At 42.8% G+C, this 16655-nt stretch overlaps 1 protein-coding gene across 1 annotated transcript; it reads left to right on the top strand.

The window, feature by feature from the left end:
• The first annotated feature begins 5401 nt into the window (after positions 1-5401).
• LOC310843106 (sulfotransferase 1C1-like) lies at positions 5402-14078 on the top strand. Its single transcript, XM_083735665.1, has 8 exons — positions 5402-5615; positions 6779-6984; positions 8539-8667; positions 9372-9469; positions 11140-11266; positions 12022-12116; positions 12564-12744; positions 13895-14078. The coding sequence occupies exons 2-8, from the start codon at positions 6813-6815 to the stop codon at positions 14005-14007; spliced, it is 915 nt and encodes a 304-aa protein (XP_083591791.1). The 5' UTR covers positions 5402-5615; positions 6779-6812; the 3' UTR covers positions 14008-14078.
• The last annotated feature ends 2577 nt before the right edge of the window (positions 14079-16655 follow it).

Raw genomic sequence — 16655 nt, 5'->3', positions numbered from 1 at the left:
TCCGCTTGCTCTGGCTCATCTTTTCCGACGTATAATTTTTACTGATGCTTGGAAAGCAGTATATACATGCATAAAATAAATGTGTTGGCTCAGCTCGGTTCATCTGCACATTGAGCTGGGAAATTGCATTTAAAGCGATTAAGGCTGCAATCCTATATAAACTTTAGAAGGTAAAGGGACCCCTGACCATTGGGTCCAGTCGTGACCAACTCTGGGGTTGCAGCGCTCATCTCGCTTTATTGGCCGAGGGAGCCGACGTACAGCTTCCGGGTATGAGACCAGCATGACTAAGCCGCTTCTGGCGAACCAGAGCAGCGCATGGAAACGCCATTTACCTTCCCGCCGGAGTGGTACCTGTTTATCTACTTGCACTTTGACGTGCTTTTGAACTCCTAGGCTGGCAGGAGCAGGGACCGAACAACGGGAGCTCACCCCATCGCAGGGATTCGAACCACCGACCTTCTGATCGGCAAGTCCTAGGCTCTGTGGTTTAACCCACAGTGCCACCCGTGCTTTACATAGGAGTAAGTTTCTTTGAACTAAATGGGAATTGAGTAAATAGACATGCCAAGGATTGTCTGTGAGCCAGTCAATAAGATAAGGAAATGTTTAAAAGAATCAAAGGGGATTTGAGGCTGGTCAACTTGGTCAACCTTGCCCTGGCCTAAACCCACAACTCTCCATTGCACACTCTGGCTTGCCTGTGCATAGGAGCAAATCTTGGTTCTCTGAGTGGCTTTGAGCAGGTCTTAATCTTATAGTCTAACCTACCTCACAGGCTTGTTGTGAGGATAAATTGACACAATGCCCCATAAGTACTCTGAGCTGTTTGGAAGAAAGTTTGGTACCTCGGTTTACATACGCTTCAGGTTACAGACTCCGCTAACCCAGAAATCTTACCTCAGGTTAAGAACTTTGCTTCAGGATGAGAACAGAAATTGTGCTCCGGTGGCACGGCAGCAGCAGGAGGCCTCATTAGCTAAAGTGGTGCTTCAGGTTAAGAACAGTTTCAGGTTAAGTACAGACCTCCGGAACGGATTAAGTACTTAACCCGAGGCACCACTTTACAGATGAAGTGTTGATAACTTAAAATGTCACCACTACCTGGTGCTAACAAGTAGTTTAGTTGTGTGATTCCTCCACTGACAATCATGTGTTGCAGTGAAATTCTAGGCAGGTCTACTCAGAAATAAGTGCCACTAATTTCAGTGGGGCTTACTCCTAGAAAAGGGTTCGATTCCAGGAAAGTGAGGAGTTCTGCAGCTGAAATCAACAGAGTGCTTTCAGAAGCAGCCACTAGAGGGAGATTGGATAAGTACAGTACAAAACACCGAGTTTGTAAGAAATACTACATCTCAACGTTTTAAACAAAGTAGCTTCTCTTACACACTGCATATTGTTGAAATTTAATAGAAGCAATGCAACGAAAACAAAAACAAAACTAGGTAAACGAATTTTGGCGGCTGACCAATCTATAAAGAGGGCAACTTTTTTTTTTCAAATCAATCCCACGGTTTTTTGTTGTTGTTTTTTGCCGAGATCAGAGAATTAAAACTACAAGATCCTGATTTCCTGATACTTCATAAATTGGAAGCCTGCCCAAGAACATTTTAATTGAATTCATTTAATAAAGAAATAGAAGGTTCTAAGGTCACCTTTTCCCAGTATGTATTACTTTAAAAAGTTAAATATAGCATTCAGAAATGCTGAAATGGCATACATACATATATATATGTATAGCAGTTTATCAACTTAAACACTGAAAATCAATAGATCTAATTAAAGTAAAAGCTTGCCATGGACGTGATGAGAGCTTTTTGGCATGACAGCACCATCAGTGGCATAAATTTTTACTGCTCTTTCCTTCTCCTTCTGTTTCCATTATATTTATTGCACTTTTGTACTGACTGTTCTGTACTGTTCTTTGACTATCTAGCTAAAATCCCTGTCAAGCTGTTCTTGTACTTCCACAGAGGTCAACCTGTGCTCAGAATAGCACTGTCAGGGATCCAGGGTACCAGAGCCTGTTAGTGAATGGTAGAAATTAATAAACGGTAGTATTTAGATAAATTTGGGATATGAGGGGAAAATACAAGCTGCAGAACTGAGCCAGGCAATTAATTTCTAGGTCAGCTTGTGTTAGCTATGCTTACATTGTGGAAGCCTTCTGCTATATTTACTGCGATGAAACTGAAAAAAGGAGATACTAGATGACAGACTGAAAATCTTCCACAGAAAATGGAAGAATTTGAATTCATTTTCATGCTTCACATTTAGACACACTTGCTAGTCTCATTTCTTAAAGTTGGCAAGGCACTCCAAAGTTCACAACTTTCATTGAGCACATGTGCAAATATTTACATCTCACTATTGCAGTTTGTATCAAACATTTTGATGAAATTGAACAGCAAGCAAAATTTACTTAGGGTACAAAACTGTCAAAAGAAAACAGAGTATGAAAAAAACAAAACAATAATAAGACAGGAACTGAGGCCATAGACAAACTTTCTCCAAGAGACAAGTTTAGGGTAAATTCATTTATCCCTGTCATGGATATTCTTGCAGCCAACCTAGACAGAAAAGCAACAGTATATAGAAGTGTCGTTGGCAATTTGTCATTTTTGGTGAACCTGCAAGCAACCAAGTAACAGATTCACAATGGCTTCAAGATGTTGATGCAAGAGTTATCCAAAGGATGTTGAGCTTAGTTTAGTTGATGAACTTTTACACTTCCACCTGTACATCAAACAAGCTCACCCCGAAAAAGAAAATTTCAGCCGCCAAGATATGTATCAAATAATATTCCAGGAGAAAATTCAGAGAACTTTTTCAAATGTGGACACAATTTTCAGATTGTCCTTGTGTTTAATGGTTACAAACTGTACTGATGAAAGATCATTTTTCTAGACTAAAAAGGATAAAGAATGTTCTACGGTCAACAATGTCCCAAGATCAATTATCTTTAAGCATTCTCAGCACAGAAAATGATTAACTGTGACTTACTGATTTTAATGATGTAATTGATAGGTTCACATCCAAAAACAGTCCGAAAGAAACTGTTTTGACTTTGTATTCAGTCATACCTTGGAAGTCAACTTTCAAAGCGTTTGTCTTCCAAAGCAAAGCTTCTGATTGGCTACAGGAAGCTCCTGCAGCCAATCAGAAGCCACGGAAGCCCCGTCGGATGTTCAGCTTCTGAAAGAACATTCGAAAACCGGAACAGTCACTTCCGGGTTTCAATTGTTCGGGAGCCAAAATGTTCGAGAACTAGTCTGTTTGAAAACCAAGGTAAGACTCTGTATAGTGAATGTTATAAGATAGCTATGATTCTCCTGTGAATGTTCTCTGTGAATATCTTCATTAATTCCATACTTTTGTAAACTTATTAAAGGTTATAAATTTATAAACAATCTTTTTATCAATTCTAAAAATTCATCAATGTCATACAGTGGTCCCTCAGGTTACAGACACTTCAGGTTACAGACTCTGCTAACCCAGAAATAGTACCTCGGGTTAAGAACTTTGCTTCAGGATGAGAACAGAAAGCATGCAGCAGCGGCAGCGGAAGGCCCCATTAGCTAAAGTGGTACCTCAGGTTAAGAACAGTTTCAGGTTAAGAACGGACCTCCAGAACGAATTAAGTTCTTAAGTACTTTCACTGAGAAGATAAAAAATAGAATGAGGCTTTCTTTCTCGTGATCAGGTGATCAGGTCCTCCCAAAGTCTCCTAGCCCAGGGTTTCCATTTGCTTTAATCCAGACCTGCTCCCAGGGTATGTGGCGACAGGTGTGCCTTTCCTCAACAATGAGCAAAAGAAAAACAAGGATATCAAACATTATCTTTCTCCTATATTCACGCATTTCCATTCTGTTTAAACTAGGGATTAACGTATTATCTTGATGGTTGCATAACCAAGTATTATCTTGATGGTTGCATAACCAAGTATTGTATTTCCTCTTGAAGGTTCCAGGTAGAGAGAGGCAGACTGGCATGTAAAGAGGAAAGGTTTTGTGAAGAAGCAAAATCTGTTTCACCCATAGCACTGGCATTTCATTAGCACAAGTCCTATTTAACTCAATGGAGCTTCATGCTTATTTTTCGCTCTCCTCTTTAGCCCAGTTCCTTCCCATTAGTTAATCATTACACTGTGTAGACACTTTATTTGAGCACAGTATTTCGGTTATCCAGATTAAGAGTTAGGTAAGCAATATACAAGAGGGACGCGGGTGGCGCTGTGGGTGAAACCACAGAGCCTATGACTTGCTGATCAGAAGGTCGGCGGTTCGAATCCCCGCGTCGGGGTGAGCGCCTGTTGTTCAGTCCCAGCTCCTGCCAACCTAGCAGTTCGAAAGCACCTCAAAGTGCAAGTAGATAAATAGGTACCGCTCTGGTGGGAAGGTAAACGGCGTTTCCGTGCACTGCTCTGGTTTGCCAGAAGCGGCCTAGTCATGCTGGCCACATGACCCAGAAGCTGTACGCTGCCTCCCTCAGCCAATAAAGCGAGATGAGCGCCGCAACCCCAGAGTCGGTCACTAATGGTCAGGGGTCCCTTTACTTTTAAGCAATATTCAAGAGGGTCAATGCAAAATGCTGGAGGTCAATATTGACTGAAAATCTCGACAACTTTCTGAACGGAAGGCTCTTAGAGGAATTCTTATACTGAAATGAGATCTTTTTGCTCAAAATGTTTGTGTGTATGGAGTTTCTAAAGGTGCCTCCTCACAACGGTTTATTGAAGCTTGGTGACACTCATATACGCTGTAGCCCACAGAAATTGTATTTTCTGCCCAATCATAACCAGTTTAACTCGAGAAGTTTTGCCACATTCAGTGGGACTTACAGTGCAATCCAGCCAAACATAATAATTTTTAAATGGAATTAATTTCAGAGAAAAAATTCTGCACGTGCTTAAATCTCCCTTGCTGAAATCAACCAAACATTAAGGCTGCAGTCTTGATCTCCCTTATTGGTTAGTTCAGACCATTTAACTTATTGAAATGTCTGAATGAATATTGCTTAGGATTTTGCTGCACAGTGATTGACTTCTGCTGCATCATGCTCTAACCACCTGCTAAGCAGATTTAGGGTTGCCGTTTTTAGTTAAGAGCACATAAGTTTAAGATCAGTAGTTATATGTTTAAGATGAGGGTGTAAGTTAATTTGAAATTTGCACTATTAGCAATAATTCAATTTGAAATGAAATACTGGCAAGAAATGGAGAGGAGTCTGAAGTCACAATTTGTGTGAAATATTTCCATTTGGGGCATTAACCCATGAAGATGAAGAGCAAGGTTCAAAAAGCTACAGCACACGACACCTCTGTTGCTACTGGCTCTTTCTGAAACACCTTCTTCTCCACCTCCTGTTCCACCTCCTTTTATTTCCCCATTCGCAAGAGAAATTTAAGTTCTATCCAAATCCTCACACTACTCCTGTGTCCCTGTTGGGAGGGAAGAGTACTGTACTCTATCCCACAGTTGTGCCACCAACAGGCAGTTTCCAAGGACGTGGATTTTTCTTGTAGCTCCAAGGTTCAGAGCAATACCTCGCTTTGAGAAGAAGACTACATACCCTTTACAGTGCCAAGACATCCAGCTGACCGGAAAGTGTACAAGGTATTTAAGAGAAACTCCCAATCCCTCTTCCAATTTGTGTTGTGAGTATCTGGCTGTGGCAGAGATGAGGGGCCATAGCGCAGTCTCAGAGCATATGTCTTGGGTGCAGAATGTTTGCTAGGTTCAATATTTGGCATCTCTAGTTAAAGGGATTAAATACTAGATGATGGGAGAGATGCACTGTCTCATTCTCTGGAGGGATGCTGCCAGTCAGATCAGGAAATGCTAGGTTCAATGGACCAACAGTTTGGTGTAAGGCAGTTTCATACATTGTATTTATGTTGTTTCTACCTATGAGGGGAATTCACCTTCATCATACTATTTCTGTTGCTCCATCAAAACAACCATTTCTGCTTTCCAGGCGGAACAATCCACCTCTCCTCCCCTTGTGTGTTGTTCTGGAGGTTCTTCCAGCCCCCCCCCCCCCCGAGTGAATAAGAGGGAGGCGCTGGGAGGTTAAAGGCCCCATTGCACTAACAGGAGGCATTGGATTGGCTTCACCTAGCACACTGGTTTAGCTGAATCCAGCCCAATGCCTCTGAGTTCTGTGAAGAAACAAGTAATGTCCAATACTATCAGAAATGTCCTGGTCTATTTGATTGGAAAATTAGAAGCATGATGCTTTGAGGCCCAGTGTATGGCTTGAACTTAGTTGGTGTGATCTTGGGCAATTTACTTGAGCCTCAGCATTATTCTGCAAAACTGATGTTATACTGCAGTATCAGATGCAGGTGCAAAGGAGTAATTCAGGGAATAAGTCCCGTATGTCTCCACATTAGCCAGCCAATTGACAGAAGCAAAGCACAACGGCCTGGCCCTGCGCTTTGTCCCCAGTGTCTGGTACTCAGCAATATGTTGCATCAGAGCATGGAGCTCCATTTAATGATTATGGAGGACAGGTGGGCTTTGAGGCACAGAATGGCAAGGAGCAAGCAGGAGGAGCTTTGAAGGAGTGGAGCTACAGACAGGTGGAGCTACAGACAGGCTAAATAAGGAAGGATGGATGGATGGATGGATGGATGGATGGATGGATGGATGGTAGGTATTGTAGGAGGAGCTTAAGTGAGGAAGTTGATGCAGCCGCACTTCTTGGTGGTGTTGGCTGCCACTTCAGCTGGTTCTTGACCCAGGTCCCAGGTATAAAGTAATATTCTTCTTTAAAGGAAAGCAAAGCAATTGCTGAAGTGTGCCTTCTCCATGCCTTTGGAAAAGATGGAAGAACTGAAGCTGGACTGGGATGTGAAACGATCTGAAGTTGGTGAGGTGGAAGGGATTCCTCTTACAAAGGAGATCTGTGAAAAGTGGCATAAAATCTGGGCTTTCCAAGCCAAGCCTGATGACCTACTTATAGCAACCTATGCAAAGGCAGGTGAGTATGCAAGCAGGAAAGATAGGGGGTGCTACTTAGGCACCTTTGACTTACCAGGCACATAATGTGACCCAAGACTTGCAGTTGTTTCCACTAGACCTTTGCATCGATTGGATTCAACACACCAGAAAATTATCTTGCTCAAGAAGACCCATAAACATTTTAAAGGATTTCAGAACCTCCTGGTGGATTGTTCCCATTGTACCATATTTTAAAATCTCTGTTAATGCATTTGTGACTCATGGATTTGCAAACAGGACCTATTGTTTATAACGAATGTGGATGTTGCCCATGAAATGCCTGCTTTCAGTAGATGGTAGTATGATTCATAGTGATATGCCTTATGATTGCTTGTCACTAAAAGCACATAATGTTGTTGGACCTTCAAAGGGTTCAGAAGATAACATTTAATGACCCAGACAAATTCAGGCTGAACATGAAAGAGTTGAGGATCTGTAAGCCAATGCATAATGCGGAAGCTTTCAAACTTTATAGCCTATACTATTTTTGCAAATGCATGTTTCAAATCCCAACAAAAATCTTCCTCTGCTGCTTTTCCTTCCTCCACCCCATAACCTCTCCCATATAACCTTTTCAACTTTAAAAGGGGGGGGCGTTGGACTGCTGTTATAAATACAAGTGTGAAATGTGTAGTCTGCCCCTCATGAAGGATATGTGTACATGGACAGTATACACAGGGAAATAACCAGAACTGGATACCAATGACCGCTACAAGCAGCAGGCATGTGAGGAAGGTCACACCTTCCTGGTAGTAGGTCATAAGCTTCATAAGGATTTTCTTGCATTATAGGGTGGGGGAGATAGCTTTAAAGTTAACATATATTCCTTATGCATTCTTCACTCTCAGTTGACAAATGTATCCTTGATGCCCCCAATTTATATTTATCTAAAAGCAAAATTTGTTGCTATTTGCTCGACAAAGGTCCGTATAGTTAAAGCTATGGTTTTCCCAGTAGCGATGTATGGAAGTGAGAGCTGGACCATAAGGAAGGCTGACTGTCAAAGAACTGATGCTTTTGAATTATGGTGCTGGAGGAGACTCTTGAGAGTCCCATGGACTGCAAGAAGATCAAACCTATCCATTCTGAAGGAAATCAGCCCTGAGTGCTCACTGGAAGGACAGATCCTGAAGCTGAGACTCCAATACTTTGGCCCCCTCATGAGAAGAGAAGGCTCCCTGGAAAAGACCCTGATGTTGGGAAAGATGGAGGGCACAAGGAGAAGGGGACGGCAGAGGACGAGATGGTTGGACAGTGTTCTCGAAAGTGCTAACATGAATTTGACCAAGGGAGACAGTGGAAGACAGGAGTACCTGGCATGAACTGGTCCATGGGGTCACAAAGAGTCGGACACGACTAAACGACTAAACAACAACAACAATCAGCATTGAGCAAGCCAAACCATCCGTTCCTTTTAGATGGGAGATGTGTGTAATGTGGACTCTAATATTTTCTGGCTCCAGTCCATGAAAAATTATGAACTCGTAAATCTTTTGCCACAAGACCAAACTCCTCTTTTGTTTCTTATTATCAGGTACAACATGGACACAGGAGATTGTAGACATGATCCAATGTGACGGCGACATTGAGAAATGCCAGCGTGCTTCCACTTACGATCGGCAACCTTTTATCGAATGGGTGCTGCACAAGAATTTGCCCTCTGGTAAGCTACAGATCTGCAGGTCAACTTGTGTAAAGTTATCAGATAAAATATTGCTAAGAAATTCAAAATAATATCCATATTATGAAAGTGTTCCTAAAAAAAATGGAGTGGCTAATATGATCCAGGATTAGTTGCTGGAATGTCATATTTCATTCTGAAAGAGGCAAAGTGAGTGTCAGAAAAGGACTGTTAGGAAGTCAGTGCATATTGTCTTTTCTTGTCACTCGTCTTAACTGCCAAAAGAAGAAAATTGCTCCATCTTCTTCTTCCCAAAGTCGTACTGTTGTTGTTTTTTGCTTTGAAAAATTTATCAAAAAACAAAATAAAAAAAACATATATCATGAAATAGAATAAAGATATGAATGAAAAGAGAAAAATAGAAAAGCATTGAACAAATTGTCCTAAGAGGAGGGTCAAATTAGCCGTAAAGTCATCAGTGGCTAGGATGACTCTGAATGTTCCAGACAACATTCTGAGACTAGAGGAAGATATGAGATCATTTTTATTTTTTTTCAAAGCCCCTGAAGGCAAAGCCCCAAGGACACTGAAACGAGATAAACATTTATGTTTTCCACTAAGCTAAGATCTAGCAACACATTAGCATTGCACGTAGGTCTTGGAAAGTCTGGTCTGTAGTCCTACAAAATGGTATTGGATGGATAAGGTTAAAGCATACTGTTGAATAACAACGGCTTGTTTCTCAGGCTTGGATAAAGCTGAAGCCATGCCCTCACCACGAACACTGAAAACCCATCTTCCTGTACAACTGGTGCCTCCATCGTTCTGGGAACAAAACTGTAAGGTAATGGGTCGGGCAGGAAGCTTGGCAAGCAGGATAGTGTCATACTAGGATTGGGTTCAGAGATCTCCACACAGTCGTGACGCTTACTGAGAGACCTTGGGGGGCAGCTACTGTATCTCAGCCTAACTTGCCTCCACAGGGTTGTGTGAGGATAAAAATGGAGGAAAAACCACAGATGTCTCCTTGACTTCCTTGGAGGAAAGGCATGATAGAAATATAAGGAACGAATTAATAAATATTTTGCTTGCAGTTGAATTGCAGCTGAATAGAATACTGGCAGCTTTCTAGAATATTGTATCCCAATCTATGAGTAGGGAGAGCTTTCAGAGATTCCAGTGCATGCCTTGGAGTTGGTTTCCTTTGAATGAAGTCACTGGACACTGATGGTGTTTCTGTAAAATCAGAATTTATTTACAGATATATACAGCGGCTGAGCATAAGAGGGGGGCACATCATTAACACTCCAACATATCCTACTTCTCTATTAGGTTTCCCAATATGGTTCCCAAATGCCATAGCACTGGATTCTCATAGAGAGCAGGTCAGGCCTCTGTGTCCCTTTCAGTCTCAGTGCTATTGTCCTCTTTCCCTTTTTCTTTCTCTCATACCCTCCAACATTTCTCCAAGGAAAACAGGGATGCCCTATTCAATAACAACAATAACAACAATAATGTTATTACTTATACCCTGTGCATCTGACTGCGTTGCCCCAGCCATTCTGGGCAGCTTTCAACATACAGTGGTACCTCGGGTTACAAACGCTTCGGGTTACAAACGCTTTAGGTTACAGACTCCGCTAACCCAGAAATAATACCTCGGGTTAAGAGCTTTACCTCAGGATGAGAACAGAAATTGTGTGGCAGCGGCACAGAAGCAGCAGCAGCGGGAGGCCACATTAGCTAAAGTGGTACCTCAGGTTAAGAACGGACCTCTGGAACGAATTAAGTTCTTAACCAGAGGTACCACTGTATATAAAACATAATTAAGCATTTTTAAAAAATAAACTTGCCTATACAGGGCTGCCTTCACATGTCTTCTAAAGGTTGTATAGTTACTTATCTCCTTGGCTCAGGGGCTGCATACCCTCTGATGAAAATAGGGATGTCCTGAGGAAAAGCAGGACATTCCAGGACCAAATAAGAAATTGGGATGGCTTCTGTAAATCCAGAACTGTCCCTGGAAAATAGGGACACTTGGAGGCAATATACGGGAACATGAGACAGATACCAGTAAAATGATCTAATTCATGTTTAAGAACATAAGAAGAGCCATGTTGGATCAAACCAAAGGCCTATCTGGTCTATCATCCTGTTCTCATCCAGATGCCTATAGAAGCAGAGAACAGGAAATAATAATAGTCCTCTCCTGCTGTTGTTCCCCAGAGACAAGTATTCAGAGACATACAGCCTCTAATATGGGATACCATCCATTAATTTGTCTAGACCCCTTTTAAAGTTGTCAAAGCTGGTGGCCATCACTGCACCTGGTGGGAGCAACTGCCATCATTTAACTATGCACAGTTGTGAAGAGGCATTTTCTTCTGCCTGTCTTCCTGAGTCTTCCAAAATCGAACTTCACTGGACGGTCCTGTGTTCTAGTATTATGAAAGTGCACTTGCACTTTCTCCACTGGCGAATAATGGTATCTTCTCACTTCTATACCCACCGCAGGTCATCTACGTGGCAAGAAATGCCAAAGACAATCTAGTGTCTTTTTATCACTTCCACAGAATGAATCAAATGATGCCTGAGCCAGGAACATGGGAAGAATTTTTTCAGAAATACATGGATGGAAAAGGTGAACGGAATGCTTCGTGCCATGATTTCTACATTTCTTTTTTCAAAGAACTCAATCATTTATCTATGTATTTTAAATTCAAGTAGCAAACTGATAATGGGAAGTTAAAAACTTTTTGCCAAACACTGCACGTGGCTCCTTTCTGGTTAGAAGGGGAAAAACAGACTCAAGCTTCGTTCAGACAAGATGCAGCTGCTGTTGCAAATAAGACCAGCTTCTGATCTGGGAATAAGAGTGCAATCTGTTTTAGATGGGATTGATTTATGAGCCAAGGGAAGAAGCTGGGATGAGTGGAGCAGAAGGCATCCTGTTTAGGAAGTCTCCTGCCTGATCCTCATTCCGGAAGGGAATGTGCCCCTTGGTCCATTTTGCTACAGTCTTGGTGTTGAGGCAATTATCTTTTTTATTTAGGAAAAAGTTGCCAAACTTGAGCACGTTAAATGTTCTGAGTTTGGGTGTGATTTGACAGTTGTTCCATCATAACAAACTCTGATCATAGCAGTTATCCAGCTTAGTCCCCTGAATTGGTGTTGTCTAACCACAACCTGGGAATAAATTAATTTTTAAATTTTTTAAAATGTCTTTCCTGTCATTGTAGTCATGGAACTGTTTGGCCCCAGTGAATTTTATTCTGTCGTGAACAAGCTGACATATATTTTGTAAATTCGTAACATGTCCTTGTTTAAGTTTATAGTCTCTTTAGTCTGTGATATGAAATTCTTCCTTAAGCTGTTTAATTCATTTTTATCCCTTAGTGCTCTGGGGTTCCTGGTATGATCATGTAAAAGGCTGGTGGGAGGCGAAAAATAAGTACCGGATTCTTTACCTCTTCTATGAAGATATAAAAGAAGTGAGTGTTTATTTTTAGGCTTCAGACCACAAACGAGTTAACACTAGACTACAGGGATTTAAACCTAAGATTGATTTTGTTAGGTTGTGGGCGAACATAGCCGACGACACAGCGATTTCTCCAGAGCAGCTCTTTACTTGCAAGCTGGACAGAACTGAACAGCAAACAGCTCAGCCAGCCTGCTTTTATAGGCAGCCGGCTGTCAACATTGTAGCAACAACAACCCAGAGTTTCCCGCCTAAAATAACTGACGTGGACCTGAGTGAAAACTATCTACAGACCTGAGTGAAAACTATATACAGTATCCCCCTGCTGGCCCAGGGTGAAACTTCACTACATAACAGATTTAGTATAGTAAACATGTGCAGGATTGCATTATTGGTTAACAATTGGCTTATTTTCCTATTCCTGGTTAATTCCTGGATTTCATTCCCTCCCTTTCCACAGAATCCAAGGTGTGAAATTCAGAAGATCCTGAACTTCCTGGAGAAGGACCTGGAAAAGGAGGTTCTAGATAAAATAATCCATTACACACAATTCGAAGTCATGAAAAATAATCCCATGGCAAACTACACCTTTTTGCCTCCAGAGATCCTGGACCATTCAATCTCCCCATTCATGAGAAAAGGTGCTACTGGGGACAGGGGTCATTGTTTTTTCTACAGGGGTGCCTCTCAGGGAGCAGAAGGCCTGAGTCTTTTGCACTATGGTCCTGATCTCCTGCCCTTTCCCCTCCTTTTGAAAAACCTTTTTTGGAACGCTTGGCTGGGTCTAATTCAGTGGGACTCCAATCACAGGCCAGCTTTATCTGTTCTCTAGTGGTGTGTCGATCTGTGCTGGCTGGATATTGTGTGTACAGGCAATCCTCTTTTTGTAGGGAGGTTCTGTTCCAGACCCTAGCACACATCAGCAGAGCATGCGTAAGCCCGTTCTGCCATGCTCCAACCTGTTCTGCCCCTTTTAATTACATCTTGGAGGATACTTTTGGGTTTGGTGCCGTGCGTGTGTGTGTGTGTGAATCACCCATCATTTGGAGGCTCCTAAATTGAGAGTTTCCTGTGCTGGTGGTATTGAATGGGGACAGAAGACTTGTAAGCACATGCAATAGTAGCTAGATGGTGTGGGGAGGCAGAACTGCACATGAGAGAGCGGAGCTGTATTAGATGTCTAACAAGACTTGTTTTAGTTTTAATATGTACATAAAGCAGCAGTTTTCTCCAAGCATATGAAGGTGTGTGTTGGGGACTGTGCCCTGAGTTTTTTAAAGGCCTAGTAATACTCCTGTTTTCCAGGATTAAATCATTTTTCCTATGTGGCACTGTGGTCTAAACCACTGAGCCTAGGGCTTGCCGATCAGAAGGCTGGCGGTTTGAATCCCCACGACGGGGTGAGCTCCCATTGCTCGGTCCCTGCTCCTGCCCACCTAGCAGTTCGAAAGCATGTCAAAATGCAAGTGGATAAATAGGTACCGCTCTGGCGGGAAGGTAAACGGCGTTTCTGTGCACTGCTCTGGTTTTTCCACATAATCCAGAAAAACTGTCTGTGGACAAACACCAGCTCCCTTGGCCAGTAAAGCGAGATGAGTGCTGCAACCCCAGAGTGGTTTGAGACTGGACTTAACTGTCAGGGGACCTTTACCTGTACCTTTAATGGTAGTTTGTTCCCAATAGTTGTGTGGTTTTTTGCTAGTATCTTTCAAATTTGTGACCTTTGAACAGTAGAATTAATTTTTTTAACCGAAACTGAATATTCTCTGTCTTTGGCTTTCTCTGCTCTAGGAACTGTTGGGGACTGGAAGAACCATTTTACTGTGGCACAAAATGAGAAATTTGATGCAGAGTATAAAAAGAACATGGCAGAAACTTCTCTGACTTTCCGCATGGAACTTTAAGCAGGAACAGTGTAAACTCTATTATCCTCTTAGTACGTTACATTATTAAAAACACAACCTTATAGAATACACATTTGCCTGATTAAACTCGGTATGGCTTAATTCTGAGAAGACATGCATAGGATTGCACCACAAAAGTCTTAATCCATCACACTTTCTTGTACAATTCCTTTATACTTGCTGGTCTTCATTATCTTCTTCAATATAAAGTATATTGTGGCAATCATTTCAACCTAAAATGTGGATTGAAGATGGAGCTATGCTGATTGACATCCCACCCCGCCCTCTCAGTCTCTAACACAAAATTTGGGGAGTAAATTGTGTGTGTGTGTGTAAAGCAGAAGTTTGGAAAGGCTTGTCCTTGGGATGAAAAGAGGATCCTTTCATCCCTTCATTTTTTTTCATATTCAAAGTGATTTCTTGCGCCAATTCCTAGGGTTCCCAACTGGTTTATTTCAGGGGAGAGCAGGTGGGGGACTGTCCTGGAGGCAGAATGAAAAACAACGCTGGAATGGGATTGAGAGTTTCCCAATCCAGCAGTTTATTCTCTTCTGCTTCTGAGGCAGCCCCACCTCACCTGTTTCTCCTTGAAATGATCCATCCATTCTCCACTCCACTTCAAATGAAATAAATATATCCTATGTCCAGTATTCACTCCTGTCTCTCAGCACCCCTGTCTCCCTTGCTCAGTTTTTGTCCTCTCCTCGGACTTGCTAAGGAAGAACAAAAGGTCATACAGGAGTTGCTCATTGTGGCAGAGATGGCAGGACATGCTCAGTCTGCTCACTTCTGCAGCCCCGCTTTTAAGTTGTGGGTGAACATATCAGACGACACAGCGATTCTTCAAACAGCTCTTGTTTATTCACAGGCCAGGCCAGAACTGAACTGAAGGGTTCAGTCAGCCTGCTTATATAGAGCTCCAGTACAATGTAACTGTAACAAATTTCTAAAACTATCCAATCACTGAACGTCACTTTCGATCCCTTATTTGCATAACTATCTACAGTATCCCCTGCTGGCCCAGGGTGAGAACTTCAGTACATAACATCTCATGCCAGGTGCACATGCACACTCATAACCCCCTCTCCTCTTGAGCCCCGTCCAGTTCTTTCCATTTATCTGCACTCCCAACACTGAACTCCAGAGATGGGGGTTAAATAGAAGAGGGGAGAACACCCACCAACACCAATGTCTACACTAAGGTTACCAGATTCCCCCCCCCCCCATGAATCTGGAGACAACTTCAATGGATTTTGTATGGGGACTGTTTTGTAAATCCGGGGACTGTCCCCGGGAATTGGGGACATCTTATAACCTTAGTCTACACAAACATTTGCTTTGACAGGTGTGGGAGAGGGGAGCTCAACAGGCACATTTGCAAGACATTGTGGGAACCAGGACATTTGCAGGGACCAGGTCAGCAAAGCCGAGGGGTAGGCAATGCTGAGCTAGGGTACTCCAAAGGTGTGATGAGATGTGAGGCAGCATCCTGCATTTCTGGCACAAGGCATCAGGTTTTATCATCATCAAAAATCAATACACGGAAGAGAAGATATGCTTAGGATGCGAGCAAGCATTAATGTTATAAGGTAAAGGTAAAGGGACCCCTGACCATTATGTCCAGTCGTGACCGACTCTGGGGTTGCGGCACTCATCTTGTTTTACTGGCCAAGGGAACCGAGGTACAGCTTCCAGGTCATGTGGCCAGCATGACTAAGCCGCTTCTGGTGAACTAGAGCAGCGCATGGAAATGCCGTTTACCTTCCCACCGGAGTGGTACCTATTTATCTACTTGCACTTTGATGTGCTTTCGAACTGCTAGGTTGGCAGGAGCAGGGACTGAGAAACAGGAGCGCATCCAGTAGCGGGGATTCGAACCACCAACCTTCTGATGAGCAAGTCCTAGGCTCTGTGATTTAACCCACAGCGCCACCCGCGTCCCTAATATTATAATATTATACAGTACTGTGGGACAAAGCTCCTTGTAACCCTTAGAGCTGCGCTTTGACCCTTCTGTGGTCCCATATCCCGTCCCCCGCCCATTATACGCTTTTTAATCTACTGTGCTGTACACTTAACGTGGGCTTTTTTTGTTAAGACGATCATTGCTCCACCTTGTTCCACGGTATGACTGCAACAGCTCATTGTTTATTTTCCACCCGCTTTTACCCAAAGCCCAAGCACGGCCACCGCACATGTGAACGAACTGCGGGAAAGACTCTAGGAGACGAAAGATGTGCTTTCCCCCGCTTATTTGTTTGTTTTGCAGCACAGGAAAATCTTTACTAAAAACTTAATAAATAAATTAAAAAGTGCGTTCGCGGTCTGATCCATTCCAAGAATCAAAAGGACTTTGAAATAAGCAAATATGAGCAACTGAAGAGGTTAGTGGGAGATTTATTTATTCTTTTAAAAACTGTACAGCCAAGTCTTTCAGGGAGGGTGTTGATGCTGCCTTTCCGCCCGCCCTCCTCCTCCTCTCCCCCTGGTATTTCCTCTTCACTGTCATGAAAGAGAAAAAGAACTCGTGGGGGAAGGGGGCGTGGCTTGAGAGGAGGCAGGCGAGAGGCGGAGGGAGAGAAGAGAGCCTGGCCGGGCCGGTTGCCACAGCGACCCAAGAAGAGCAGGGGAGCCCTTCCCCGTTTCGC

The sequence above is a fragment of the Podarcis gaigeae genome, assembly GCF_964106915.1.
Source record: "Podarcis gaigeae genome assembly, chromosome: 4".
Taxonomy (NCBI): Eukaryota; Metazoa; Chordata; class Lepidosauria; order Squamata; family Lacertidae; genus Podarcis; species Podarcis gaigeae.
The sequence above is the reverse complement of the archived record's forward strand: the minus strand, read 5'-3'. Positions and strand labels throughout refer to the sequence as shown.